The sequence below is a fragment of the Nomascus leucogenys genome, chromosome 7b (assembly GCF_006542625.1).
Source record: "Nomascus leucogenys isolate Asia chromosome 7b, Asia_NLE_v1, whole genome shotgun sequence".
In the NCBI taxonomy this organism is placed as follows: domain Eukaryota; kingdom Metazoa; phylum Chordata; class Mammalia; order Primates; family Hylobatidae; genus Nomascus; species Nomascus leucogenys.
This window is the reverse complement of record NC_044387.1, coordinates 7190189-7217030: the sequence shown is the minus strand read 5'-3', so window position 1 is coordinate 7217030 and position 26842 is coordinate 7190189. Positions and strand designations below refer to the sequence as shown.

The window sequence follows — 26842 nt, the reverse complement described above, 5'->3', positions numbered from 1 at the left end:
GTGGACAGAAGGGACAGGAGCTATGGAGGCTGAATGACAGGGTTCCACGTGCCGGCTGTGTGACCCCGGGCAAGTCCCTTGGCTTCTCAAAGTCAGCTTCTGGATGGGTGACATGGAGATCATATTTACCACACAGTTCTCGCAAGGCCCAGGCAGAACAGTGGATGCCACAGTGCTTTGGAAGCTGCTCTGTGATTGGGTCCACACTCTCACTGTTGGTGCCATTCTTGGAAGCTCTGCCTATGAAGACTCAGCACCCACAGGCAGTTGCTAATTCATTCAATGATTATTATCTGAACTTCTCTGCCCTGCTAGGATGCACCTTGGACACAGCCCCTGGTCTTCACAGGCGGGTCAATTTCACTGTGCTGGGTGGCCGGGAGAGGGGAACTACAGAGATGAATGTGACATGCCCCAGGTGTCAACAGCTTATGGAGTGGCAGGGGGCATGAAATAAGGCCCAGACCTCGCCTTTCTCTCCTGGGTCTGCACCTTCCTCTCACACTGCCCACCTCCCAGCCCATGCCCCGCCACACCCCAGCACAGTTCCTAAGGGTTCTACAGGGCACCCCCCTTGGCCTTGAATAACCAACTCCTCAGGACACAGCAGGCCCCACCTGCCTCCCCGAAAGCTGTCCCGAGCCTTGCTGTGGGCTTCTTCCCCATAGGGCAGCGCTGTCTATGTGTGTGGAGGCCTCTCCCACTGACCACACGCTCTCCAGGCAGGGCAGTGTCAAGGTGACCAGCATGGCGGAGGTGCCTAATGAGTTGTGCTCAACAACTAGATTAATGAGCAGGGACTCTGGAGGCCCCACGAGAAACAGAACCAAGCCAGGGGGCTGGGACCCTATCCTCTGTTGGACCTGGAAGGGAGAGTGAGCTGGGACGCGAGGTGGGCAGGACTGAAGGGCGAACACGCCCTTGGTGGAGGAGGCAGTGCGGTGCTGCGCTGCACAGGGCACAAGGGCACTCTGTGGTGCACAATGGGAGGTGGGCGTGGGTGCCAGGCTCAGTGCCAGCACCACATGGGGGGACTGTGGGCAAAGGACCCTCCCCTCCCTAGGCCCTGGGTTTCCCACCTGTGTTGTGCCTGAACATCCCTCTGACAGAGGGAAGCAGGGGAGAGGACAGAAGGATGCCTAGGAACAGCTGCAGCCACTGCTGGCCTTTGGGTTGGCACTACCTGCTTATGCTGCCCCAGGTCTGGGACAAGGTCCTTAAAGGACAGTCTCAGTCACCGTGTGGTGGACAGAAGGGACAGGCTTTTCACCAGGGCAGAGGCTCTGATCCAGTGGGTCTGGCATGGGCCCAGCATCCCACAAAGGCCCTACCATCCTTTCTTCCTCCCTGCCCCTCAGTGGCCTACCCTGATGATGGGGGCAGCCTGGGGTCCTCGCCAGAACCTGCTGATCCCTAAATCAGGGCTGGCCACCTGCCCTTCTGTCCCTAGAATCAACCGAAGCTGCGGTGAAGAGGGGTTGGACGGCCCTTCCGGCAGATCTGGGGACCTCTGACCTCTGACCATCTTCCCCCAGCTGGCTGCTGAACCCTCCATGGCTCCCATCGCTTTGGGATAAAAGTCACGCCATGCTCCCTGGCAAGCCCCTGACACAGTGGCCCTGGTCTCCCTGGCTGGCCTATCTCCCGAGGGGCCCTCTGAACTCCAGGGGGGCCCTGTGGCCCATCACTAGTGTTGTGCAGCAGGCTTATGGCCAGCGCTGTAATGGGCACCATGAATGTGGCCTCCCTGGTGCCTCTGACAGTCAGCAGGGGGTGGTGGAGGGGACTTGACACTCTCAGCAGAGGGCCACGCCTGGTCCTGACCACGCCTCCCCGCCTGCCTCTACCTCCACTGGGCAAATGGTCAATCCTGAGAGCTGTCTGTTGAGGGGGTGCTGGCTAGGTCTGCCCCAGGGCTGCTTGGGGACATGCTGGTGACAGCGCATGCAGGTGGTGGCGCGGGTCGGGTGGGGCTCAATGTGGCTGGACGCAGGGCGACTGCGGAGGCCAGGGCTGTAGCCCTGACAAGGAAGCGGCTCTCAAGGAGAATGTGGGACGGGAGGCCCCAGCAGGCTCCTCCAGGGCCAGCACTGCTCACGTCTGAGGCTGCGGGGCCCCAACGCCCGTGATCCCCAAGGGCCACCCAGGCCTCTGAGGCAGCCCAGGGTCTCCTGGACTCTGCCTTTTTAGCACACAGCCCCGTGACTCCGAGGCCCATTTTGGCCCTCTGCCAACCTTAGCCCGGCCCTGCACCACCCTCAGGGCCTCCGTCCACCTGGGAACCGCGCTGCTTGGGGAACAATTTGCGAGGCGAATTATTGTCAGTGGCACTGTCTTCCAAGGCAGCAGGCGGGGCCCCAATTCCAGGATGCGCTAGGAGTACGGCAAGCCACCTTCTCTTGTGACTAGTGGGTGGGTGGGGGTTCCTACACTTGCTCAGAAAGCAGAAGCCACTGGGATGGAGGGACAGTGTCCTGCAGGACTGTGGCGTGGGGGCTGCGGGGACGCCTGAGGGCTGGTGGCACCAGGTATATAGAAGATGCCCACCCAGGAACAAGACAAGCCGACCTCAGGAGAGGTCTCCTCACTTGGTTTGAGGGGTCCCGGGTGCCCCTTGGAGGACAGGGAGGTTTCGTATTAAAGCAGGTGGCAGGAGCCGGGCCTCCAGCGGCCAGTCTCCCCCTGCCCTGCCTCCTTCACTTCCTGCCTCTACCCTGGCTCCTCAGTGAAGGGTGCTTAGGGCAGACAAGGGGGCTCCCCTGTGGGTGGCATCCTTGGGGCCCACCCACAGGAGGCATCACAGCCGTGCCCCAGGAGGCTTGGGGGATTGAGATGAGGCAAGGGGAAGGAGCTGGTGAGGGCAGGTAGCTGCGAAGCGGCTGCGCCAGTGCTCTTCCTGTGCACCAGGCGGCCCCTCCAGCTGTGTGTGCCCAGGGAGGCTTGGGGATCTGATCCACAGCAGCTCACACTCACTGAGCATGCTCATGCCAGGCCCTGTGCAAAGCCTGGGGGGGCAGAACTATCACCTGCCTGCCCCTTGAGGGGGAGGGGTGTGGGGTAGACAGAACTGGACGAGCTGTTTCACCTCTCTGAGCTCCGGTTTCCTTATCTGTACCACTAAACCTTGCAGGTTGCCGGGAACATTGAACATGTCTGGTTATACAAAGAGCCCAGCCTGGAGGCTGCTCAACAGAGGGAAGCCTTGCTCCAGGTCTCTGTGGGCTGCCCCGGAGACGTGGCTGAGGACAGATTAAACAACCACCTGGGGCAGAAGGAGGCAGTGCCCAGTGTCTGAGCACAAACCTCTGCTTCCAGGTGGGCCTCCAGCAGTGGTGGGCTCCCCACTCCCACCCTCCCACCCTCCCACCCTGTGACTTCGTGGGGATGGGGGCGGGGCAGGGAGTGGCTGACACCTGGAGCCTGTGTCTATGCTCTCTCCCTCTCCCTCTCCAGAGCTTCAGCCTGGGAGCGGTGCAGGCCTCCTGGAGGGGTCTGGGTTATAGGCACCAGGCGCTGTTAATCCTGCTGGGTCTCCAGGGCTCCCAACGGCCCACCACTATGACCCGACCAAGGACAGGCCGGCTCCGGGCTTCTTGTCTCACTGTCTGGGACTTGCCATCAAGCTTTTGTTCCTCCCTGACATTCCAGAGTGCCCTACTGACATGCTCATGGCTGGTGATGGGAGAAGAAGGAAAGGATGGAAAGTGGCTGGGCACCTGCTATGGGCCACACACAGGGCCAGGTGCAGCCTCTCCAGTGCCTCAGCTAAGCTTCTCCAGAGACTGGAAGCCATCTTTGTAAGTGAGATGTGAGCTGGCGGAGCTAGTGACTGGGGAAGCCAGGACTGAACCCGGGTCTGACTCTAGAATCTGGCTCAGGATAACCAGAAAGGAGTCACTGTGTGCTTGACTGGAATGAAGCTCCAACCTCGGATTTCTCTGCTCTAAGAACAAATGCATGGTATTTAGAGCAATGGTACAGCCTGGCTGAGCAACTGGAAACCACCCACCGTCCTTGGGTCAGACCAGGAAATCTCGCCTCAGGAAGCTGGGAGCTGCTGGGAGCTGCCTGCTACTCCTCAGTCAAGTCAGGGTTAACCTTGGCCTGTAGCCACCACCTGGTCCGCCCTTAGCTGGATCCAGCTAGAGAGAGGCAAGGGTGGCTTGGATGGGGAGGGCCGCAGGAGGAGCAGGCCATTGCCCCCCAGGTAGGTGGGGTGAGAGGGAGCCAGCGGCACGGTGGCAGAGGGGCCTGGTCGGGCCTGTTTTTACACTTGGGCTCCTCCTGAGAATGCAGGTGAAGAGGGTGTCCTGTTCTCGGGCGCCTTCCATTACAGCTCCAGTGGACATCGGTATTGCCATGTCAGCCTGCAGGGCCAGGGGGCCAGGGGGGTCAGGGCTGGATTAGCAAAAATGTCAGGAGGTCACAGAGGGCACTGAGGTTGCATCTTGAAGGGCTTTGGGGTTTTGGGGCCCACTTAGACCAGCGGCCAAGAAACCTAGGGGAGGATTAAGGTAGGGCTGGAGCCCGTTCAGATTTGTGCCAAAGAGGGCTCTGGCCGTGGCCTCACAGCTGGTGGGGCTAGGAGACAGGGAGGCTGGGCCAGAATCCAGGAGAGAGGAAACAGGGCAGGCAGTGAGATGCGGTCTTGGATGTTTAAACATGAGAGTTGAGGACCAAAAGGAGCAGATGGGGGTCAAGTGTGCCCCATCTCCACTGGGATGGAGTACAGTGGGAGGGAAGCCGGGGGGCAAGGGGTAGGGCCACCCAAGAGTGCCAGGGCTCAACGTACAAGGTGGCCTTGGGTGGGCCACATCCCCTCTAGGCTTAAGCCTCCCATCTGGGCCAGGCAATGCTCTGAGCCCTCGTCTTTTCTCTACTAAGCCCTGCCTGGCACTGCGACTCCACCCACACTCCAGCCCTCGGCACAGCTGAGTCGCCATCACCTACCTCCCCCTACAAGCCCAAGCTGTGCGTGTGAGACGGTGAGGGACTGAACTGAGGGCAGGGCCCAGGACTCAACCTGGCTGGGGGCCCCAACTGACCAGACACCAGCCATATTTGGAGCCAGTCCAGTGAATGAGGTGTAGCTTGACCACCTGATCCTTCTCTAACAGGAGCCCAGTCCCTGGAGCTCAGTGGGCAGGGAGGCCACAACTTGAGAGGGGCTTGCTCCCGCTTTCCTTCAGCCAGGCCACCTGCTGAGCACTGGGCCTGGGGAGCTGCCCCGTGTCATCACCTCCCTCACCAGCACTCAGACCTGCCTGAGTCCCTTCCCACTTCCAAGCACGTCCAGGCTCCGGGGCCTGCCCTCTCTCTGAGCTGGATACCTGCCTGCCTGGGCACTGAGGCCCCATCCATCCCCTGGCACCTCCTCCAGGAAGCCTTCATTCATGTGCTGAACCAACTAGCCTCACCCATGCTCCTGCTCTGGGCAAGGCCCTGTGCTGTGCCCTGAGGGGGAGGCACCAAGCTGGCAAAGACCTAGCTGCTGCCCCCAGTCAGGGCGTGCTGGTGGAGGAAGGGTGAATGGTGGGACAGGGGAGGGGAGGAAGGTCCAGTGAGGTCTGGACAAGCAAAAGGCAGCCTTTGCCAGGTAGAACCACCCAAGATGGCACCTGGGTAGAGAGATGAGGGTGTGACCCCTGGAGGCAGGGAGGGAGTCCAGGAAAGGCTGAGCATGCAGGGCCAGAGGAACAGGCAGAGGGTGGCTTCCAGGAGTGGGTGAATGTGCGGGGTGGGGACTTGGACATAGATTGGTGAAATCAGGGATACCCAGGACCCTGAGATGGTCACTGCAGAAGAGGAGGTGCAGGCAGGGTGGAGGGGAGCTAGGGGGGAGAAGCAGGAATGTAGATGTCCAGATGAGAAGTGACACTGGCCATGCCGCTCAGGGTGGCTGTGCAGTTAAATGACGCTGGGGACAGTGTGGAACACAGTGTGTGCCTCCTAAGTGTCAGCCACCATTTCCACAGTGGCCTCCACTCTCCGCGGTCTTCCCTGGCCTCCCAGTTCTCCAGCCTCTCTGCCTGCTTTTTTCAGGATGAGCAGCCCCTTACCAAGCTTTGGCCTGTGTGCTGGGCCCTTCCATCTTTTCTCTCACTTCCAGCTCCTTTGAGCCTGGCAGGGTGAAGCAGGTCATGGCCATTTGGGGGATGGGAAACCCGGGGCTCAGAGGGATGAGGCTGTAGCCCCATGAGCTGCAGTGGGAAAGCTCCTCCCTTCTCCCCCTGCCAGCAGGACAGTGGGCCCTGAGTGCAGCCATGCAGCCCAGAGGGCTTGGCTGGGGGTGGGCAGGACAGAGATGGTGGGATGGCTGGGGAGACAGGTCTAGGGGCAGAAGGGTAGGGAAAAGCCAGGGGAAGCCTGGGACTCCACCCGGCCCTGCCTGCTCACCTGCAGATCTGTCCCTGGCGGCTTCCCTTTCTGGTGCTTTGCACCTCAGTGCCCCAACTGCGTCACACAGCTGACACACAGTGAGTGCTTCCTACGTGCCTGGCGCCACGCTAAGCACCTGCTACTTAATCGCTCATTTCATCCTCAAATCGATAGGAAGTACACACTATCATGATCGCCTTTTTACAGCTAAGGAAACAGGCTGAGGGAAGTTAAAAACTCGCCTGAGCAAGCAAAGCTTCCAGGGAGTGGACAGAACTGGTACCCAGGGCTCGCTCCATGAGCGAAGCTTTTCCTTCTCTTCTGGATGCCTGGGGCCTCCTGCAGGTCTAGGCCCTGTCTCCTGGGAGATGCCCAGGCAGTGTCTGCTGATCAAGGGAGTCACAGATGCTGCGACTGCTCCCAGGCTCTGTCTAGCACCGGCCTGGGGAACACTTACGAAGATGGCTCTAATGGTACGGAGGGACAGGGAAGGCTCAGGGGGCCCTGTCCCTGCTGGAACCCAAGGTCCCCTCAGGCCAGGCACTGCTTCTTGGGCAGTGTTCCTCTTTGACCTCCATAAGCATCGCCAAGCACCCACTCCTGGCCAGATCCAGAGAGGAGGCAGAGAAGGTTGGGCCTATATCGGACAAGGCGGAGCAGTTCAGGGAGCCAGGCAGGAGCAGCTTCAGGGGTGCGGGGAGAGGAGTTCCCAGCTGCCTTTCTGTGCCCCCATGTCCTCATCTCTAAAACACTCGCACTGCTCTCAGGGTGGCTGTGAGGTTGAGGTAAACACGGGGCAGAGTGCGAGGCCCAGAGGGAGCTCGGGCTGAGGGTCAACTCAGATTGGGGTCCCTAGCCTGCAGCTCAGGCCCCACTGCTCTCATGGGCATGGTGGGACCCCTGGAATGGGCTGGCTGTGAGTTCTGCTGATGTCGTGCCCACAGGAGGAACGTCACAGCCAGAAATGCTACTGGGCCTGCACAGCCGCGTCCCTCAGGCCTGTTCTGCTCCTAACCTGGGGCCCTGGACTTGGGAGTCCACAGGGCTGGGACTTTGGCCCAGGCTTTGCTCACGGGCTGTGTGGCCTCCCTTCTCAGGGCCTTCATCTGTCAAGTGGGGACAGCTGCCTCCCAGCGTTGTGGGGGAGGGGCTGGAAAAGCTGCGTGGAAAGTCCCTTGCAAACTCTAGAGGGGTTGAGCGGTACTGGTGAGGAGGGAGAGCAGGGGCAGAGGGAATGGGCTGAAGATACACCCCCAAGGCTGCCTGAGGAGGAGTGGGTGCCCACAGCTGAGGCAGCCAGCGGAGCCTCCATGAAGTGGGTGGGGTGCATCCCACACCTTCAGGACTGGTTTCAGAGGAGGCTCGTGGTCCTGGGGCTCAGCCAGTGAAAAGGGCAGGTGTGGGCTCTGCCCTAACGGAGGGTCCCTTCAGCCCAAGCAGAACCATCTGTTTTAGGCAGAATAATGCCCCCTTAAAATGCCCACATGCTAATCCCCAGAAACTGTGACCCTACCTGGCAGAAGGGACTCTGCAGATGTGCTGAAGGACCGTGAGATGCGAAATTATCCTGGATTACCTGGAGGGGCTCAGTGTGATCACAGGGGTCCTTGAGAGTAACCGAGGGAGGCGGCAGAGGTGGGTCAGAAACAGAGCTGTGAGGACTGGGGCGGGTCAGGCTGCTGGCTCTGAAGGTGGAGGAGGGGTCGCGGGACAAGGAACGTGGGCAGCTCTAGAAGCTGGAAAGGCAAGGAAGGGGATGCGCCCCTGGGGCCTCCAGAAGGAAACAGCCCTGCCGACATCTTGAATTTAGCCCAGTGAGCCCCAGGTCAAATTTCTGACCTACAGAAGATAATAAACATGCGTTGTCTTAAGCAACTGAGATTGCGGGAATCTGTTAGCAGCAGCAAGAGGAGTGGAATGCTCCACCTATCCTAAGCATGCTCCAGGGAGGGGGGCTTGATTGAAGACCTGGAGCTGACCAGCGTGGTGTGCAGCACCCCATCAGCCTTGCCACAAGCAGGGTCCCGGGGCCTGAGGTAAGCTCCCATGCTGCACCCCACGCTGGGTCCTCAGGTGTTTCATGTAAGTCTCCCAGATAATTGAAATTTATCACTTTAACCTGCAAATCCAACAATTTTAACTGATTGTAATGGGAGTCTACAATTGGTTACACGTTTTGGGGCCTCTTTAAAGTAAACATACTTACTCTGTTCTTCACCTGTGCTCAGGGACTGGGGTGATTATTACAAAAAGCAATTTCTGGGTGCAGCTGAGAACCCAGTGGCCCAGGCGGCTGTGCTGGAGGTATTCTCTCTCTCCGGCCACATTCTAGACTTACAACTGCGCCTCCCATTGAGGGCACTCCCCTCCCTCACTGGAGCCAGAATCCCGGCTCTGTCCTGCCCAGCTGCATGGCTGGAGCCCTTAGCCCCTCTGAGCCGCAGTGTCCTCCCCTCCGTGGTTTCTAAGACATGGCCACTTTGGCCTGCAGGTTCTGCCAGGGGACGGGGATCTGAGCCGCTCTCGTGAGGAGCTGGCTAGTGCTGCAGTCAAGGGCACAGACTCTGAAGCCACGTGGTCCAGGGGCTGCCCTTGCTGTGAAACTCCTCAGTGTCTCACTTTTCTTATCTACCGTTGGCTCCTTCTGCCTGTGCCTGTCCTACCCTTCTCCCCTCCCGGAACCCCAAAAGGGGCTCAGGCTGCCCACAGGCCCAGGATCTACTGGGACAAACTGCCTGTGATCTCTCCCACAGGCCAGCAATCCTGGTAGCATGAACATATGAGGATGACCCAGTTCTGAGCCCCTCACCATCTGGGCTGCTCTCCCCACATAGGGACCGGCTCTGAATGTGATGCTCTGGTGCGCCTGACCAGCATGGGGCAGGATGGGAACGGTCACCTCCCTTACTCTCCATACCTTGCCTCTATTAATACAACATGGGGGCAGCCACACCTCATCAGGAGCTACTGGTTAGGGCCTGAAATCCAACAGGATCCTATGTCTTTACCCTACAGGCTGTTCTTAGAGGAGATGGTGCTAAGAGTGATGAGCTCGTGAGAGGGGGGCTCACTTATGCTCTAGATTTGAGGCCCCCGGACTGACCCTTCTCAGAAGCCTGGGTCTGGTTCCTAGTTCAGGGGGTGAGGTCTTGGCTACTGGCTCTCCCTTTGCTTCGTGTTGGAGGAAACCGGAGGAGGAGAAGTCTCTTCTGTCTGGGGCAGGACAAGCTCTAAGGGGTGGTATGAGAGGATTCTGATAATCATAGAGGTGGGGGTACAGGGGAGGGTCCCCACCCAGATGCCTGGCACAGAGATCTCCTTGATGTGTTCCTTCAGTCTGCCTCCCAAACCCAGGCTGAGGCTACCTGCATTCTCAGGGCCTCCCTCCTCACCTCCTGACCCCACTCCGGGGTCTGGTTCTGGGCCTTTATCCACTGATTCTCATTATTGAATGCAAGCACAGAGGCCCTCCTCCCCGCCCCTGCACCACCCATTTACGTGATGCCAACTCAGCGCGGCCCTCTTCCACCACCCATCCTCTTCCTGGGAAGGTCGCGGGGTACCTGAGGGGCCCAGCTCCTGGTCCTGCCTGGCTCTGGAGCTCTGGCCTCAGACAGTAGTGCCCACTTTTTGTAAGTGAGACTGAGGGCCCTGGGCCCCCTGAGACCTGAGAGTGGCCTCAGAACACTGACAACTCTGGGGGTCCCTCCACCTGCCTCCAGCCACCCTTCCAGACAGTCCACAGCAGTGACTCATGCCTGCCTGGAGGGCAGTGGTCATACCTGTTGGCTGGGGCTGAGGCTGGAGGCTCAAAGCCAACCCAATCTGCCATCTCCAGCTCTTCCCAGGCCAACCCGGACTGCCCAAGTCAACAAGACAGACCTGTCCAGAGAATTTGCGGAGAACTGGCTTCCAGCCTGAGCTTGCCCTGTCTGCCTGTGTGACCAGAGGTGAATGCTCTGACCTCTCTGGCCCTTACTCTTCTTATCTGAGAAACAGGGCAGCACCTGTCCTGTCTAGCATGGACTTAGGGTTCATAGAGCACCGTCAGCCAGACCCATGAGCTCCTTGAAGCCCCTAAGGAGTGGGCCAGCCTGAAGCCTCCTCAGCAGCACACAAGGCCATATCCCCTGTGGCCCATGGACCTCCCTCCTGCTGCCTCTCTAGATGCCTGGGTCCCCCTGAGGTCCGCATGAGGGCCATGAAACAAAGCCACCTCTCTGGGACCTTTAGGCTCTGACCTTCACATGGCCCTGCAACCCTGATGCTTGAGACAGCCCACACGGTCAGGACTTCCCGGTAGAGCTCAGCCCTGCAGGGTGGTGTGGGACCTTGGGCAAGCCAGGGCACCCCAGCGAACCTTAGTCTCTTCCTCGGAGAAATGGAGACCGCACTACCTGACCCCATAGCTGCAAACGCTGGTGTGAGCTATCTGAGAGCCCTTAAGAAGGTCGTGACAACCCTAGGCGACCACAGCTATGCACAGGAGGTCCTGGGCAGCTGGCAAAGCCCGGAGGCCAGCAAAACAGCAGAACCGACTGATATAGAAGAATGAGTAGATGAGGAAGTCTGCTTTCCACTGTGCACACTGAGCTCTGTCCAAGAGCAGTGATTTCCCCTCTTCCTTCTCGTTCTCCTCACACCAGTCCCTGATAAGCCCTGCCAGCAGGCCTCGCAAGACACCTTGAGCAGCCTCTGAGAAGTAGGTGGCTTTTTCCCTGAGAGGTCCTGGAGGTCCTGGCCGGTAGCTTCCCTCCCAGGAGAGGAGATGGGTAAGGACTCTCCTGCCCTGACCCATCTACTCAAATGCCCTCTTTTGCGGCTGAGTCTCAGTGCTGCTTTGCTGATCCTGGGAATCCTAACGGTGAATGTGGGTGTTTACGCAAGTCGGGGAGCTTTACGACACACGTCTCCTTACGTGCACAGGCCAGTGGATACTAGCCCTGGGTTCTTTGCTACAAACACACAAACAAAGAACAAACGTGTGTGATGGAGGGTAAAAACTTTAAAAAGGAAAAAGTGAGTTCACACCTGGAGTGGAGCCCCCCGCACTCACACGACACGCAGGACTGCACGCACGTGGGCACACCCCACAACACAGACATATGCTCCCACGCGCACGTCACACCCACACACAGCACACACACGCCCATGTCCACATGCCAGCGCACACCCAAGACACACGTGCACACACACACAAGTGCAAGTACGACAAAGGAAGTGGAAGAAAAGTGTTACCCATGAGTAGCCGCCGTTTCACCCGCTTGTCCACATCAGCTACTGACGTGGCATTGAACTGAGAGCGCTCAATTGCAGCCTCATCCTTCTCTAAAACACAAGTAAGGGACAAACATGGAGCCAGTGGTTAATGACAGCCCACTTCCCGCGGCCCAAGACAGTCAGCCTCTCGGCGTGGCGCACGCAAAGCCAACACAACACGCCGGCCAGCTCGGCATCCTCGCCAAGGGGCTAATCCCAGGAACCTCCAAGGTGGGGGTGTTCAGGGCAAAGCAGAGAGGCAGCGAGGGCGGGGGCGGGGGGACGTGCAGGAAAGGAGGAATGACCACAAAGTGACCTGGGACACAGAGGGGACTCAGGGCCCATGGGCAAGCAAACAGAGGAGGCTGAGGTCAGGGCAGACGGGACTCGTCCGCACAGAGCCACAGAAGCAGAAAGCACCACCACGGTGCTTTACGGAGACACAAGTGATTACAGACCCCCGTGGCTCAGGCTGGAGAGGCAGGCACAGGACGAGGCACAGGACAAGGGGACAGGGCCACAAGGTCCGGTGATGGATGCACTGAGACAGCAGAGGCTCTGTCACAGGGACATGAAGGGGTGTCAACACTCATGCAAAATTAAGAACAAAACAGTGCACACACACGCACACACACAAGGGATCCAATAGAATAGACACAGAAAAACCACGGGGTCGATTTGGGCAGCGCTGGTTGCCTGCTTGTCTATAGAGGACTAGGGCTAAACATTCAAGTGCTCAACAAGGGGATGCAAAGAGGGATCACTTATTTTAGGAGCATGCGGAGGAGAGGCGGCCCCGAGCGGGCCAGGGAGCAGCCTGGCTATGCCAAGAGGCTTCCTATGGAGGGCAGGTGAGGGTAGCTGGGTTGACTTTCTTTGCTCAGAGGGAAATATGTGGAGACATTCGTTCCCAAGGGGGACACGGATGAACAGTGGGCAAAGGCAGGTGAAGGCATCTCTTCCTGGCCAGGAGTAGAAGTAGCAGCAGCAGGGGCTGGGTAAGGAAGGTGATTTCTAACGAGAGGAGAGGGAAGGTGGGGCTGGGGAAGTTAATTTAGAAAGGAGATCCAGGCAGGGGCCTTCGCATGCAGTAGACATCAAAAAATAAAAAAAGCAAGAAAGGATGATTCAGGTGGACAAGACAAGATGTGTTAGACAAAGGCTGGGTGTGTCTGGCCCGGCAGCCATTTGCACTGCCCCCGTGGCCACAGAGCTGGCTCCAACAGAGTTGGCAAACCCTGCGGAAGACCTCGAGCAGACGAGACAGGAGGAAGGCTGGGTGGCCCCGGAGAGCCCCAGGCCAGACAGTGGAGGGAGAGAGGCCGGAGGAGAGGAGGTTCTAGATGGGATCAGGCTGCAATAGAGACACTGGTCTGAGACCGGGTTTGGCTTTTAATTCTTTTTTAATTGGTTGGTTGGTTTGGTTTGGCTTTTGGCTCTGAAAATAATTAATGAACGTCAGTTATCAGACAAGACAGGCAATCAGGGACCATCACCAGAAAAGCAAGAGAAATGAGATAAAAATGAAATAAAAAATGGTTGTCTGAAAGAAGAGACCACACAGAGGAAGGGAGAGCCACCGCAGGCAGCAGAACCCATGATGACAGCCCCGGACTACAGAGGTGACAGCCTGGTGCCCGCCTGGGCCCTGCTCCCTGAGACCCAAGGGAGCAGCGTCCTGGGGGACAGAGCGGGGGCACACCCTGGCCTCATGGGCTTCTGTCTGCCGACCAACCCTGTCCTGTCCCCTGACTCTCCCTCAAGAAGTATCTTCCAGATTGACAATAAGAAATGGGGCTTAAAAAAAATAACTGACTTGTGTTGGGTTTCTAAAGTTTGCCTGCACAGGAAGGGTTGAACTCCGGCACCAACTTTGAAACTCCACCCTTTCTCCGTTAAAAAATTTGCTGCTATTTTTAAGTGGGAGAAAAAAACCTACTAGTGATTGTGGCATGAAATAATCACAAATATTCGAGCTTCCCTTTGGAAATAGGGACCAGGGGGAAGGAGGTGACGGAGACTTAGATCAAGACTCCATGTGACAGATGAGAGACGGGCTGGGGCAGCAGTGGGAAGAGCGGACTTCAGGTTGGGGAGAAAGGCCAGCAGGGGCCCGGCAGCTTGGAGAGAATAGCAGTGAAGACACCACACCCACGCAGGGCCCACACTGTCCATCTCCCCTGGACTTTAGACAATGACCACTCAAAGCAAAGTTCTGAGGAAACCTGTTAGTTTTCCAGACGGCTGTGGGCAGCTCCCATGACTAACGTGGCTGTGTGCAGTTACCTGAATCTGGCTGTTTTCCATATTAGGGGAGGAAACACCTGTGCTTCTGGAACAGAAGGTCTTAGGTGCATACACCTCCCTTCTCCCCACACACCCCCTGCCTGGGGCCACCCCTCACTTCTAGGACGAGGACGTGCAGAACCCCTGCTGCTAGGGAGCCCAAGTCAGGCGTCTCCAGGGAACACAAAGCAGAAGAGCCTGGTCCTTTGGGGGCTGCAGGCCCCAGAGAAGCCTCCCCAGAAAGCCTCCCCAGGGGCGCCGGCCATCTCCACCATTGCCATGGGCTTGCCTTTCCTTATTTCCCTGAAGCTTCCTTCCGGGGAACCCGGACGTGGCAGGGTGCTGGCCCTGCTGGTGCACGCGTGGGGGGTGGGGGACAGGGGGGTGCAAGGGTGGTGTGCGGCAGAGGTGCCTACTTACCGATGCACGTGCGACCGTCTGAATGGAGGGCGTACTTCTGGTGGCAACCACACATGGGGCCTGTGTCTGTGTCCTCACAGCTGTGCTGGCAGCCTCCGTTTCCATAGTTACAGGTTACTAGTTAGGCCCAAAGTGTACACACGTGTGTATAAACAGAACAACAAAAGCGATTAGTTTCCCGGTGTTGGCTGCTGCCTTCAGGGTATGGGGAAACTGAGGCCTAAGGGCATCAGTGGGTAGGGTCATGAGGCTCGCTGGGCAATGGGGGAGCATTTCCCTGCACTTCAGCCCCTCTAGGGACCCTGGAGTCACTCACTCCCTAGAGCTGAACTGGGGTGGGACAGAATGGACTTGGGGTCGTCTGGGCTTTGATCAGAGCAGGCACAGAGCTGATGCGCTCAGACAGTGGTACATGAAGACAGCTTCATCCTTCTCAGGCTGCAGGACACTTTACAGCTGCCTGACTTGATGGGGCAAATGTTTGTCAATGCCAGGACATACTTGTCAAGCTGTCGGGGGAGGGACATGGCGGCCCGTGGTTCCAGGTGACCCTCATTTCCTTAGTTCTGGCAGAACTTTCCTTCCTCTGCCTGTCTTGGGGTGTGTGGATGTCTTCACGGAGGTCCCCCCTCAGAGTTGCAGGGGCCACCTCAAACTCTATCCCCTCAAAGCCCTAATCCTCCGGGAGCTTGGCAATGTCCGAACAGACAGACTCATGCAAATTAATGTCATCTGAGGTACGGTTTTGAAAATCACCTAAATAATAACCACATTACATTGTTTTCAATGCTGTGGCCTGGAGGATCTGGTGCCTTTCAGCCCAGAATCCCAAGATGTTTCACAACATCAGCAACCTGGGTTGGCTGAAAAGGGGGCAGAACAAAAAGGAGTCTGAAGTAGAAAAAACTACAAATTCAAGTTTATTTAAACACATGGTCCATTTCCAGGGTGAGAGAGATCGCTAGAGGGGAGCAAGGTGACCCAAGTGCTCCCCAGGGGGTGTAGGGCCCCTGCCTTGTGATGCTGGCGAGACAGCTGCATGCCCATCATCCGAACGCAAATGTGCACCAGGGCCTCTGTATGGGGCGTGTTCTTGGATACTTTAACCATCTGTCCAGAATTCAAGCTACACTCTAATTTATTTGGCAAAACCCTAATGATCAAATATGCAAAAATAAATCTCAGACCAACTATGGTTAGAGGGGGCAAAAATCCTGAGAGTTTGAATGAATTATGTTCTTCTCGGTTGACCCTTGAGCACAGCTGGTACCAGAGGGAAGTCAATTGGTGGCAACTCCCAGAGAAGGATCTGAAACGTTTCAGAACTGACTTCTCGGCACTCCTCCTTTCACAGAGACCGACGCAGAGCCTTCCTGCCCACCTGTCCTGAGTGATGGGGCACCTCAGCCTTGGACACATGCCGTCTCCACAGCGGGTGAGGAGGATGTCAAGAAAATGGCTTGATATGGGGACAGGTGTCTGCTCAGTGCCTCAGATGCTGTCCTCTGCAACCAGAGGCTCTAAGAGGCTGCTCCCTCTTCCACAGGGAGCTAAGGATCATCCAGAGGAGGGAGCTGACTTCTAGGGGGAAATTTCAGGGACCTGAAAAATGCTTCCAGAAACACAACTGGGCTTCAAGCACAAAGCCCTCCAGCCCCTTCTCCTCAGGAGTGACTCTTCTCTGGGGTGGAGCTGGCACCCTGGATGAGAGCTCAGCTTTCATCTCTCAACAGCTCATCTCAATGGCCAGGAAGGAACCCAGGGAAGCCAGGGATTCCGGGAGACTGCAGCTCTGTGCAGATCTCAGGCGATGGGGAGAGACCCAGGTGGAATCCACCTTGGGCTGGATGTTGTGTGTCTTTCTAGGACCCAGGAGATTTCCGTTTCAGAGTGGGCAGGGGTGCAGCTGGGGAGAAGGCAGTTCTTCTTGAGCTCCAGGCTCCTGGAGACAGGCTGTGCCCCAAAAGTGACTCTAATGAGGATGGAGGCCTGCCTGCGGCAACTCGAAGGGGATCCAGGCTCAGGGACCCTTGTTCCCTCCACATAGTCATTTGTGCATCTCACAGACCCCTAAGGATTGAGCCTTCGAGTACCGGAGAGTCCACAGCTTGTACACAGAGATGTCTGAGCTCAAGCTCTGGTGAGATGGACAGAAGGATGGAGAAAACCTCCTCTGGCCCCGGCCCTGGAGTGGGTCCTGGGCTCTGGATGGATGACAGCTTGGTTCAGAGCCCTGCAGTCCTCTTGAGCCACAGAGGCTGGTTGGCTAAGCCAGGCCTCAGCCCCCAACCCAGCTTGAGATCTGGAATTTCCTGGAACGCAAGTGACTTCGAGGACTAGAGCGAATGCCTCAGAGCTAACTTCTCACTAACCTTGTCTCGTTAACCTCACAGAAGCAGCCAAAGCTGGGCTGGCTGGGCAGCTGCCTGTGCAGGCCCTTCACGGGAGGCCTCAGGCCCCAGAAATCACATCAGGCTCTCCGTACCTTGGTGATATTCAGCCACCCACGGAGAGGGTGGGACTGCTGTTTCTTAAGCCAGCACATATTTCAGGCAAGGGGTGAGCCCTTCCTGGTGGGCGCAGCTGGGGTGAGGGTTGTGGGGGGTGTCCTAGCTGCTCACAGGGCCCTGCCTAGTCCCTGACCTCTCGCACTAGGCTGGCGCTCAGAAGATGCTCTCTGAGCAAACTCCTCCTTGCAGTGCTTGTCTCAGATGTACTATGGGGTCAGGGAGCAAGCCGGCCCCAGCCAGGCCACCTGCAGCCTCTTCCTGGCACTGGACTCAGGGCCCAGTTGGAGCAGGCCCTCGGCCTGTCTTCTGACTAAGGGAATGCACTGTCCTTCTGGCCAGGGCTATCCACAAGCCTGCTGACACCATGCATTTTTGACCTTGGCTTTTCTCGTGAGGAAACTCAGATCACACAACAGGGGGGACTGGGAAAGCTGGAGTCAGCATCTTCTGTTCTGAGGTGGCCGGGGACGGAAGACTTCTCTGCAGCTAAAGGAATCCATCTGGTGTGGAGAGGGGGCCTGGATGGAGCCCTGGGGCTGGAGGCTGGCACTTCCAATCGAGACTGCCCCTGTTTGGTCCTGCCCTGGGTGACAGTATACCGGCTTATCTTGGCCACCCCACAGGAAAAAGCCTGGAACACAGAGAAAGGTGGTCCGCCTCTCGGACCATACCTGGGGCAGAAGGAAGCACCTTCACTTTGGAGAATGGATGAATCACATCTGGTGCACATGGGTCCCCAGGGCCTTGGTGACTGTTCTAGGAGACCATGAGTTGGGAAAGGTGTGGCAAGGCACCCACAGGAGAGCTGATGACAACTGAGAGGAACAGTGACTACGGATGATGGACCAACAAGGGCCAGCTTCCTCTCCACAGAACGATGGGTGGAAGAACGGTCATTTTCTTTATGACAGCAGGGCAGCCTCAGTCTCTCATTTCCACAGCTAGGGTGAGGACCACCTTTTTCTACTGGGAGTTGGAACCGGACACTTCTCCCTAACATTTTTCTGCATTAGAAAGTGGGCTTGATATGAGGCACTTGTCTCTTGCCAGAGATGGAAAGTGCTTCCGGCAGTCTCCTTTGGCTCTTTGTAAAAAAGGGCAAATATGACATCGCTTTGGGTATCCCTGGTGCCCTCATCTCCCACGAGGAGAGGCCCATCCCACCATCTCTCCACGTAACTGTGGGGAGGATGCGCTGGCTCCCAAGCTTCTGAGTTCAGCCGTCGTTCTACTTGGTTTCCTGGCTCCTACTCCTACTGGGGAATGGGGTGACCCCATTAAGAGGCTGGACTACACGTGGGCCCTGTAGGCAGACCACCAAGCAGATCCTGAAGTGGCGTCTTTGGCCAGAGGCCTCATTCCGCCCAGATCTCCGAGAGTATCGCCATCTGCAGTTAGCCTTGCAGGGGTCAAATTGTGAGTTCTGATCTTTACATTTTATTTTAGAGATGGAGGCTTGCTGTGTTGTCCAGGCTGGACTCAAAGTTGGGCTAGAGTGATCCTCTGGCTTCTGCCTCCCAAGAAGCTGGGACTATAGGTGTACAGAGTTCTGATCTTTGGTCCCGGAAAAAAGGTCAGCAAGCCTGGAATGGGACTACTTCAGAACCATACTCTTTTCCTTCGTTGTACTACTCATCACCAGGGGCTTCCCAGGCCCATCGAGAAACCTGGTCCTACAGACCTCTGTGCCACGGCCCCGCCATTCCTGCTGGACAGCTTAGGCTCAGGGGCTGCCATAAGATCCATCCCAGCTCCTGGGGCTACACTGGTGGTGTCATGCTTGGTGTGGAAAACCCCAAGGGTTTACAACCCTTGTCCCTTATGCCCCATCAGGCCCCTTCCACAGGCCCTGCCCTTCTCTCCACCCCATGGGGCTAGGGACCCTCCCTGGCCAAAGTCCAGCAGACTGGACAGACCCTCCAGAAAGCAATGGCAGGAGACGCATGGGACGTTTGACCCATTTGTCTCCCTCTACCTACGTGTGCAGTCCTTCTGGTTTTGGGCAAGGTCAAAGCCGGGCCTGCAGTCGCAGGCCACCCCACCTTTGGGCGTCTCCCGGCAGATGTGGGCACAGCCATGGTCTTTGTTCATGCAGTTCATACCCTCTGGGAAGAGAGACAGACAAGAGACGGGTTGGGGACCAGGCAGAGAGGGAGAGAGAAAATTTCAGGCTGAAAGGGGATAGCCAATGATATGTAACAATCAAATGGGCTGTCATTGCATGTATCGTGCACACACACACACGTGTGCACACACACATATGCGTGTGTGCAGCAGCCATCTACATGGATATCCCTTAGGGAGAAAGCAAGGGCGCGGTGCCTGGGTCTAGATTCAGGCTTTGCTCTGTGAGTTGCACCGTAAATGGCACCTCGTGAGCCACGGAGACCAAGCTCTTGCTTTAGGTCAGATTGCAGGGCGTGGTCTGTAGAACTACTTTTGTGTCAGGGTGATTTGCTCCCCTCTCCTGAGCCACCCATGGTTCTAGGGTACCCCCCACCCACCCAGCAGACTGGATCTCCCCTCTCTGTCTGCCTGGAGTGGCTCATACCCCCTTCCGTTGACCTCAGTTGATGTTTATCTTCCCAGTGATTTGTGAGGCGTTTCTAGAATTTATGAGGTCAGGGGTCAAGTGAGAGGTTGTAGGCCACAAGTCCATCAAGAGGCCAAGGCAGATGAAAGGGAAGAGCCTCTGTCTGCCAACCCACCGGCTCTGCGACCTGCCTTCCACCTCCACCCACAGGAAGCTCAGGCAGGAGTGAAGCCGGCTCGGGGAGCGGCAGTGAAAGCTGCAGACGGCGAACACGCACAGGGCGACCTCCTTCCCCCGGGACACACTGGCCTCTTGTTCCAAGGGAGGACTGGCTCAATCCTGACCCCATCCACTTTCAATATGGGTATGCGGCAACACAGAATAGATTTAAAAACACAAACACCCTGCTAGTTGTAATAAAGATAAAAACGTCTAAAGTTAAAAATCAAACAAACAAATGGAAATGAGGAAGCCTGCATTTTGCCCAGCACTGTAACTCCTGGTTTCACCTGATTTTGCGACTCATATTTCCTCACCTTGATTTTCTCACTAATCAATCAAATTGTTGGAGTGACGCAGAGTCTAACTAAGCAACGAGTTAACACGGAAAGCGCTTTCATGCTGCTGCCCTGCACGGTAGCTGCAAGTTCATACGGGAAGACCCTTTCCACTGGCTCGATTCCAAAAGAGCATCAGCGCCTTAGTCACACAGATAGTGGTGTGCGGTCAAGGCTTAACAGCCGGCAGGGGTGGAGGCTGATTTGCAGTATTTACCAATTTACGTGGGATAAATACGCCAGCCATGGCTAATTTCAAGGTATCAGGGAGATGTCGCCAAGGGTAGAGTTGGGAACAAATGTGCACAGTTGGCTCTCACAAGCTGAGACAAGCCAGCCATAGCACGTCCCTTTCTTAGAAAGGTCGTTGTAAAGTCAGGCAGATGTAGGTGTGAACCTGGCTTCCTTCCTGGCTGTGGCCTCGGAGACAACTGCTTCCCTTTTCTGAGCCTAATCTTAGAATGAGACGATCACCTCTGTCTCATGGAGGAGCTGTGCAAATTAAATCCAGTTACAGACAGGAAATGCCCAGCAATAAGAGACGAGGTCTGTCTCTGGGGGCACTGGCTCCTGAGGCCGGTGTCTCTCCTGCAGGTCTGGAGACGGCGTGTCTCCTCCCTGGGGCCTGGCTGGACCAGGCGGCCCCTCCTGAGAGGCGGCTCTCGGTAGAGAAACCTTCCCAGACTACTGAAGCATGTTCAGTCCCTCATCAGGTCTTCTGAGAGCCTCCTGCCCCGGTAAGGGGTTTGGCCAGTGGGTGGTGGCCAGCAAGCCGTCTCCCTGACCGTTACTGATGGCTGTTGTCAGCGGTGGGCTGAGTCCAGGGTCGCCCCCCTCACTCCCTGTTCATCTGGCTTCCATGGCTCCCTGATGTTCCAGCTTCTTCGCAGCTGTACACACTCCACGGTTCACCATCCCACAGTGCCTGCTGGGCAGCCCCTGAGGGTGCTCCATCTCCCCTTGCTGCTCCTTCCTCCTGGGCTGGACACCCTCTCCTGTCTTCCATAAACTAAATCCTAGGCCTGCCTCAAACTCCACCAGTTCCACAAAGCCTCCTGGCTCCTGCCTTCTACTCCCCGTGTCTCTCCATGCCACCACCCATGTGAATTTCCTAGGGCTGTCCTATGGCCGGCACAGGAGATCAATGCTGTCAGCAGATGTGTGCTTTCTTCCCGAGCTGGGAAGGGCCCAAGCGCCCTTGTTAGGCTCAGGCTTACAGACGATGAAGAAAGGGGGACTGAATTTCCATTCCCAGCCAAAGAATCACAGTTTACAAGAAGCCTTGCTAATCATCACCAACCATACATCTGTCACTGGGGAGCTGACGCATGCCGGAGCCCGGGTCATGGAATATGAAGCTCTAGAGGTCATTCGGTTTTCTCCCTTGTCGTGGACTTGCCATCAAGTGACCTTTCTTCTTGAGACTCTAAAGACTTTAACACTGAGCCAAGATGTTGTTGTTTTCTTGGCGAAGGACACTTTGGGGATGTAATCTCGCATGACTACGGACTGCAGTAACCCACAGTCAGTAGGACACTAAGCAACAGAATCGCAGAGCTGGGAAGGGTGAGCCCCAGGCCCCATCTGTAGTCAGCTGGTCTCAAAGGTCTCGACTGTACCTCTCAACAACTTGGGGAAGACGGTGGAGCCCTTCATCTCCCACCTAAAGCCCCTGAGGTGGAGCCGAGGTCCCGTGATTAGCCATCCTCACTCAACCCCCCACGGCAGGCCCCCTGCACGCTGCCTCTCACCCAGCATCCCCAGCACGGGAGCCCCCGCTGGCTCTGCAATGGAGGGCAAGGGACGGGCCAGTGATTGTTAGTGGGACTGGCTTCAGGACCTCTTTACATTCCTGACAATTATAAAGGAGCCCGAATCGCTTTGATGGACGTGTTTATGTGTTACAGCTATCAAGACTGGCTAGATACTACAGAGAGAAATTAACATTTACTTACTAACTTATTTAAAAACAAGATGAAAAACTTGTTACATGTGGGGTGGTCATGGTGGCTCATGCCTGTAATCCCAGCACTTTGGGAGAGTGAGGTGAGGGGAATCACCTGAGGTCAGGAGTTCGAGACTAGCCTGGCCAACGTGGTAAAACCCCGTCTCTACTAAAAATACAAACATTAGCCAGGTGTAGTGGCGCATGCCTGTAATCCCAGCTACTTGGGAGGCTGAGGCAGAAGAATTGCTTGAACTCAGGAGGTGGAGGCTGCAGTGAGCTGAGATTGCGCCACTGCACTGCAGCCTGGGCGACAGAGTGAGACTCCATCTCAAAGAAAAAAAAAGTATTACATGTTAGCACAAGTCATATATTTGTATTAGAAACTATATTTTCCAGAACAAGGAGGGTGCCCTGAGGTGTAGCAGTCAGGCCCGTGCGAGCCAGGCTCACCCGCTGCATGGTGACGCTGTGGTCAGGCTGGAGTCTGCTCAGCTTGAGTGCTTCTGGGGTGCCTCCTCCCCGAGAAGGGTGGTCGGGGGAGCATCACTATCACATTTCAAAATGACCCTACAACCACTGCAAGGATGGCTGCTACTGCCTGGCCTGGGGGCTGACTGTGGCTTCCAAAGCGCTAATCAGCTCCTCTGTCAGCTGCATTGCTTTCACCTCCACTCGCGGGCAACACTGGCTTCTGGAGGCCACAAGCAGATAGGCTCCATGGCTGGCGGAACCACAGAAGGTCAGGGTTGGACCCCTCCCCTGCAGCCCATCTTGTCTGTCTATCTTATAGACAGAAAATGAGCCCCTGAGATGGGAAATGAATGTCCCAGCCCATACAGCAGGGCTGGAACCTGGGCCACTGGGCTCCCAGCCTAAGCGCTCCTACCTTGGGGTCACTCGGCTACACCTGTGGGACCCAGATGGCTAATAGGGAGCAGACATTTCCTGGGGGAACAGAATTAGGAACCTGGTGCAGAGTGGGCGACTACACGGTGCCTGTTACTGGCCACTGTTTCCAGACTTAAGAGCCCAGCGAAATCCAAGGCCAGTTCAGACGCTGCGTCCCCTGAAGCTCTCGGAGCAGCCCCTCCACGAAGCACATACCCTGGCTCCTCTTTTGACCTTCCACGGCTGTCACTGGCAGGCCCTGAGTGTGAGGATGGAGCCTCAGCTCCCTGCCGCACAATGTCTGTTTTCTCAGCTGTGAAATGGGGATGTAATAATCTTTGCCCCTGAGAGTTGCTGAAACGAGGTAACAGTATCAAGGGAGGGACAGGGAGGGTCTCGGTAGAGCAAGGCTGCTACGACAGCGCTCCTATCTGCCCTTGCTTCATTCTGCCTCACAGGAAATCGAATAGTTGCTTCCGTCACACTCTTTCCTGCCAACCGTGGGTAACCAGTTGGGGAGACCTGAGCTTTATTCTTTTCAGCATCACAAGTACCCAGCACAGGGCCTGGCACAGGGTTAAGGATCTGCAGACAGCGGGTGAAAGAAGGAAAGGGAAGAATGGGTGGGGAAAGAGAGGGGAGAATGGAAAGGGAGAGAGGAGGGAACAAGGAAGGAAGAAGAGAGAAATAAAGCCCCCTATTGTGGAACAGATGAAGCCGGTTGTCTGTTATTTTAGGAGGCAAGGCTAGAATTTTGAAAATGCTCTTGTTGCATCCCTAGCTCCATGTGCTAGAAACACAGCGCTTTGGATGCCTGATGTGGGAAATTCACAGCACATGTTAAAGGCTCTGAGAAGTCCTGCGGTCACTGTGGAACAGTCCCTTCCCCCTCGCTTAACACAGCATGCTGGACAGGAAGAGACCCCAGCACTAGCAGGGTCTAAGGGTGGCCCATTCTAGCTCCTCACTGGACAGACAAAACAACAGTGACACAGGGACCAGGGTGGCAGGCTGGGGCAGGGATAGGGCACTGGCCCCACCCACTGGAGCACCTGTGGTATCCTCTGTGCCTCCGAACCTCAGAGGCAGAGCGGGTGGCATGCCCTCCCTGCCCTCTCCCAGAGGGGCCATCTGAGGGCAGTGAGCTAACGGGAAGGAATGCCAACTCATCCCCTCCTGCAGGTGGTATTTCTGGATGGCAGCTGGGGCCATGAGGGCCAAGTCGAGATTTGAAGGGGAAAAGGTGAACCCTGAGGCATGCGAGGTGCTGGGTTCCAAGCCCTTCTGCTCTAGGGATGGGCCTGGGCTCCAGATGGGAAAGGACTCTGGGTCTGCGACTCTACCCCCTCTGCCGTGACCTTGGAAGGACTCCCCTGGGCCTCCTCCAGCTCCCCTGAGCCAGCCAGGTCCATGCAGCCAGTGGCAGCTGCAGGCTGTGTCCACTGATGCCAGCCTGTGAGCTCTTCCAGAGCAGGGGCCGAGTCCACTCAGGCCCAACCCCAAGCCCCAGGCCCAGAGCAGGCTTCTGTGAGCCTGACGGACGGAAGGGCCCCGGCTCAAACTCCGTCCTCCTGTGGCTCCCAGATTTGTGTCACGTCTGCTCTTGGGAGCCATAGGACAGCTCCCTTGACCTAGATATGGGGAGAACCATGGAGAGGCAAGTTCAGCAGAGAGCCCTGCTGGTCTCCCCTTCTTGATGGGAAGTGAGATAGAATTTCAGAGTCATTCCCAGAAATCCTGATCTTCAAAGGCCTGATGCTCGTCAGGCCAGACAGCCCGCCAGGTCGAATCTAATCCGATCTAACCACCCAAATCCAATTATATGCTGCAAACTCAGCCCAAGTGTCTCCTTGGTACCCAAGATGGGCCAGGGAGCAAGGAGAGGACAGATGCTCTGCTGCCACACTGCCAGGTCCACATTCACGCTGCCACTTGCTGTGTGACCCTGGGCAAGCCCTTCACCCCTGAACCTCGGTTTCCACCTATATAGAGTTGGACAGTAGTAGCGCCTGCCTCCCAGAGTGTGCTAAATGTGCAGCCCCAGTCTCTGGGTGAGTGAGGTGCTGGCTAAGGGTGCAGATAGGCTGTTGTGGGACTTTGTCCTGGCCAGAAGGAAGCCACAGGGGAGTTGTCAGTAGGGGAGCGACACGGTTGTGTGTCAGAAAGATCTCTGGAGGCTGTGTGGAAGATGCGCTGGAGGGCCAGGACTGCAGGCCAGGACAGTGGAGGCGCTGTTGCTATCACTCTGAAAGGGACAAAGCCCGGTGAAAGGGCAGTGGTTACAGGGACTGGGAGGAGGGCTGGACTGGACAAATTTAAGAGCTGCTTCTGAGTTTTCTGGAAGAAGTGATGTATGAACTTGGGCCCTGGCTATACTTTCATTCACTTGGACCCTCACAACAAGCCTGATGAGCGGTCATCACCGTGCCCACCTTCCAGCCAAGCAGACGGAGGTTGGGACAGCGTCGGGGAAGACGTGCCCCGGGCTGTGTCTTCTTCTCCAAGTGCCCAGTGCTTCCTCCCGATGGGCCCTCCCCCAGGTCGCCATCTCCTCTGGACTCTGACAGGCCCTGGCAGCCCTTCCCCACCGGGGCCTATCTTCCGCCAAGGCCTTCGATCATTCTTGGGTATTCCACTAGAGTGTGCGCAGAGAGAAACGATGGCACGGTCTGCCTGGCCCCGAGCCAGTGTGTACATCACATCCTCTGCAATGCAAAGTTCACAGATGCATCTCAAGCAGGGCAGCGCGGCCCAGTGTGTTTGTACTTAGGAGTGGGGCCTTTCTTGCCGCCACGGCCGGATAACAAAGCTGGAATGTGTGCCTCCTGAGGGTCGTTGCTATGGCGACTTCATCAATACCATCATTTTCTGCATCCATGTCCCTTAAATACATGGGAAGGGACGGCAAGCTGGGAACCGCGGAGCAGGAAGAAAAGAACAATCACCTTGCTCCGCCCTTTCCCCTCAACTTGGGAGGAAGGGATTTTCCTCCCTTCGCCTCATCAATAGAAAATTATGGAGCCAAGAAACAGGCTGGAGCCTTGGGGGTGGCAGGGGGAGAGGGCGGCTGCCTTCCCCAACCCTGACTCTGCAAGCTGTCCAAGCCATGCAGGGAAAAACAAACACGAGCTCCTACCAACGTTGAAGGGGGGTGAAGGAAACCCGGCGAAGGTGGTGCCCAGGGGGAAGGCGCAGAACAGCTGTAGGGTCGGGGCTGGTGGGAGAGATGACGATGGCAACAGTGCAGCCTCCCACGTTCATCAGAGCCGCCTGTGCACCAGGCCCGCCACACACCAGAGACTCCTTACCTCACGGATTCCCCGACAAGCTCAAGACGGGCTGTGCTACGGCACAGGCTGAGCATCCCTCATCCGAAAATCCAGAATCTGAAATGCTCCAAAACCCAAAGCTTTTTGGGCATTGACATGATGCCACAAGTGGAGAATTCTACACATAAGTACTTCACACTAACTTTGTTTTATGCACAAAATTATTGAAATGCCATGTAAAATTGCCTTCAGGCTATGTGTACAAGGAGTATGTAAAACAAATGCGTTCCATCTTTAGACTTGGGTCCATCCACAAGCTACTTCATTATGTATCTGCAAATGTTGCCAAATGTGAAAAAATCCAACACTGGGAACACTTCTGGTCCCAAGCATTTTGGATAAAGGATGCTCAACCTGTGTTACATCCACTTAACAGATGAGAACACTGAGCGCACAGAGGTTAGTGGCTGAGGTAAGGTGAGGGGGCTGAACCCAGCGGACGGAGCTGGAGCTGCAAAACACTGTCTCACCAAGGCCATCTCCAGCGACAGCTTCACGGGGTGCCGATTTTGATCCTGCCCTGCCAGTCTCCTCAGATCCATGCAGAGCCCCCTGTGGGCCGGGAACATACCCTGCAAAGCCAAGGCCTGGCAGAGACAGAGACGCCTTTACAACATCGCCCTGCAAGGTGAGTAGCTTTATCCCCACGTAGCAGAAGCTCTTCAGAGGAGTGGAGCGATTTGCCTGTGGTCACCGAGTAGGACATGGGAGGCAGGTAGAGGCGAAACTGAAAC

At 56.6% G+C, this 26842-nt stretch overlaps 1 protein-coding gene across 1 annotated transcript in view; it reads right to left on the bottom strand.

Moving 5' to 3' along the window:
* Positions 1–26842, bottom strand: part of SCUBE1 (signal peptide, CUB domain and EGF like domain containing 1) — a 137161-nt gene that overhangs the window by 39241 nt on the left and 71078 nt on the right. The window contains exons 5-6 of the mRNA XM_030815154.1: positions 18833–18958; positions 14344–14460 (exon numbers count right to left, since the gene is read on the bottom strand). Of these exons, the coding sequence (XP_030671014.1) occupies positions 14344–14460; positions 18833–18958 (243 nt within the window). The remainder of the gene's footprint in view (positions 1–14343; positions 14461–18832; positions 18959–26842) is intronic.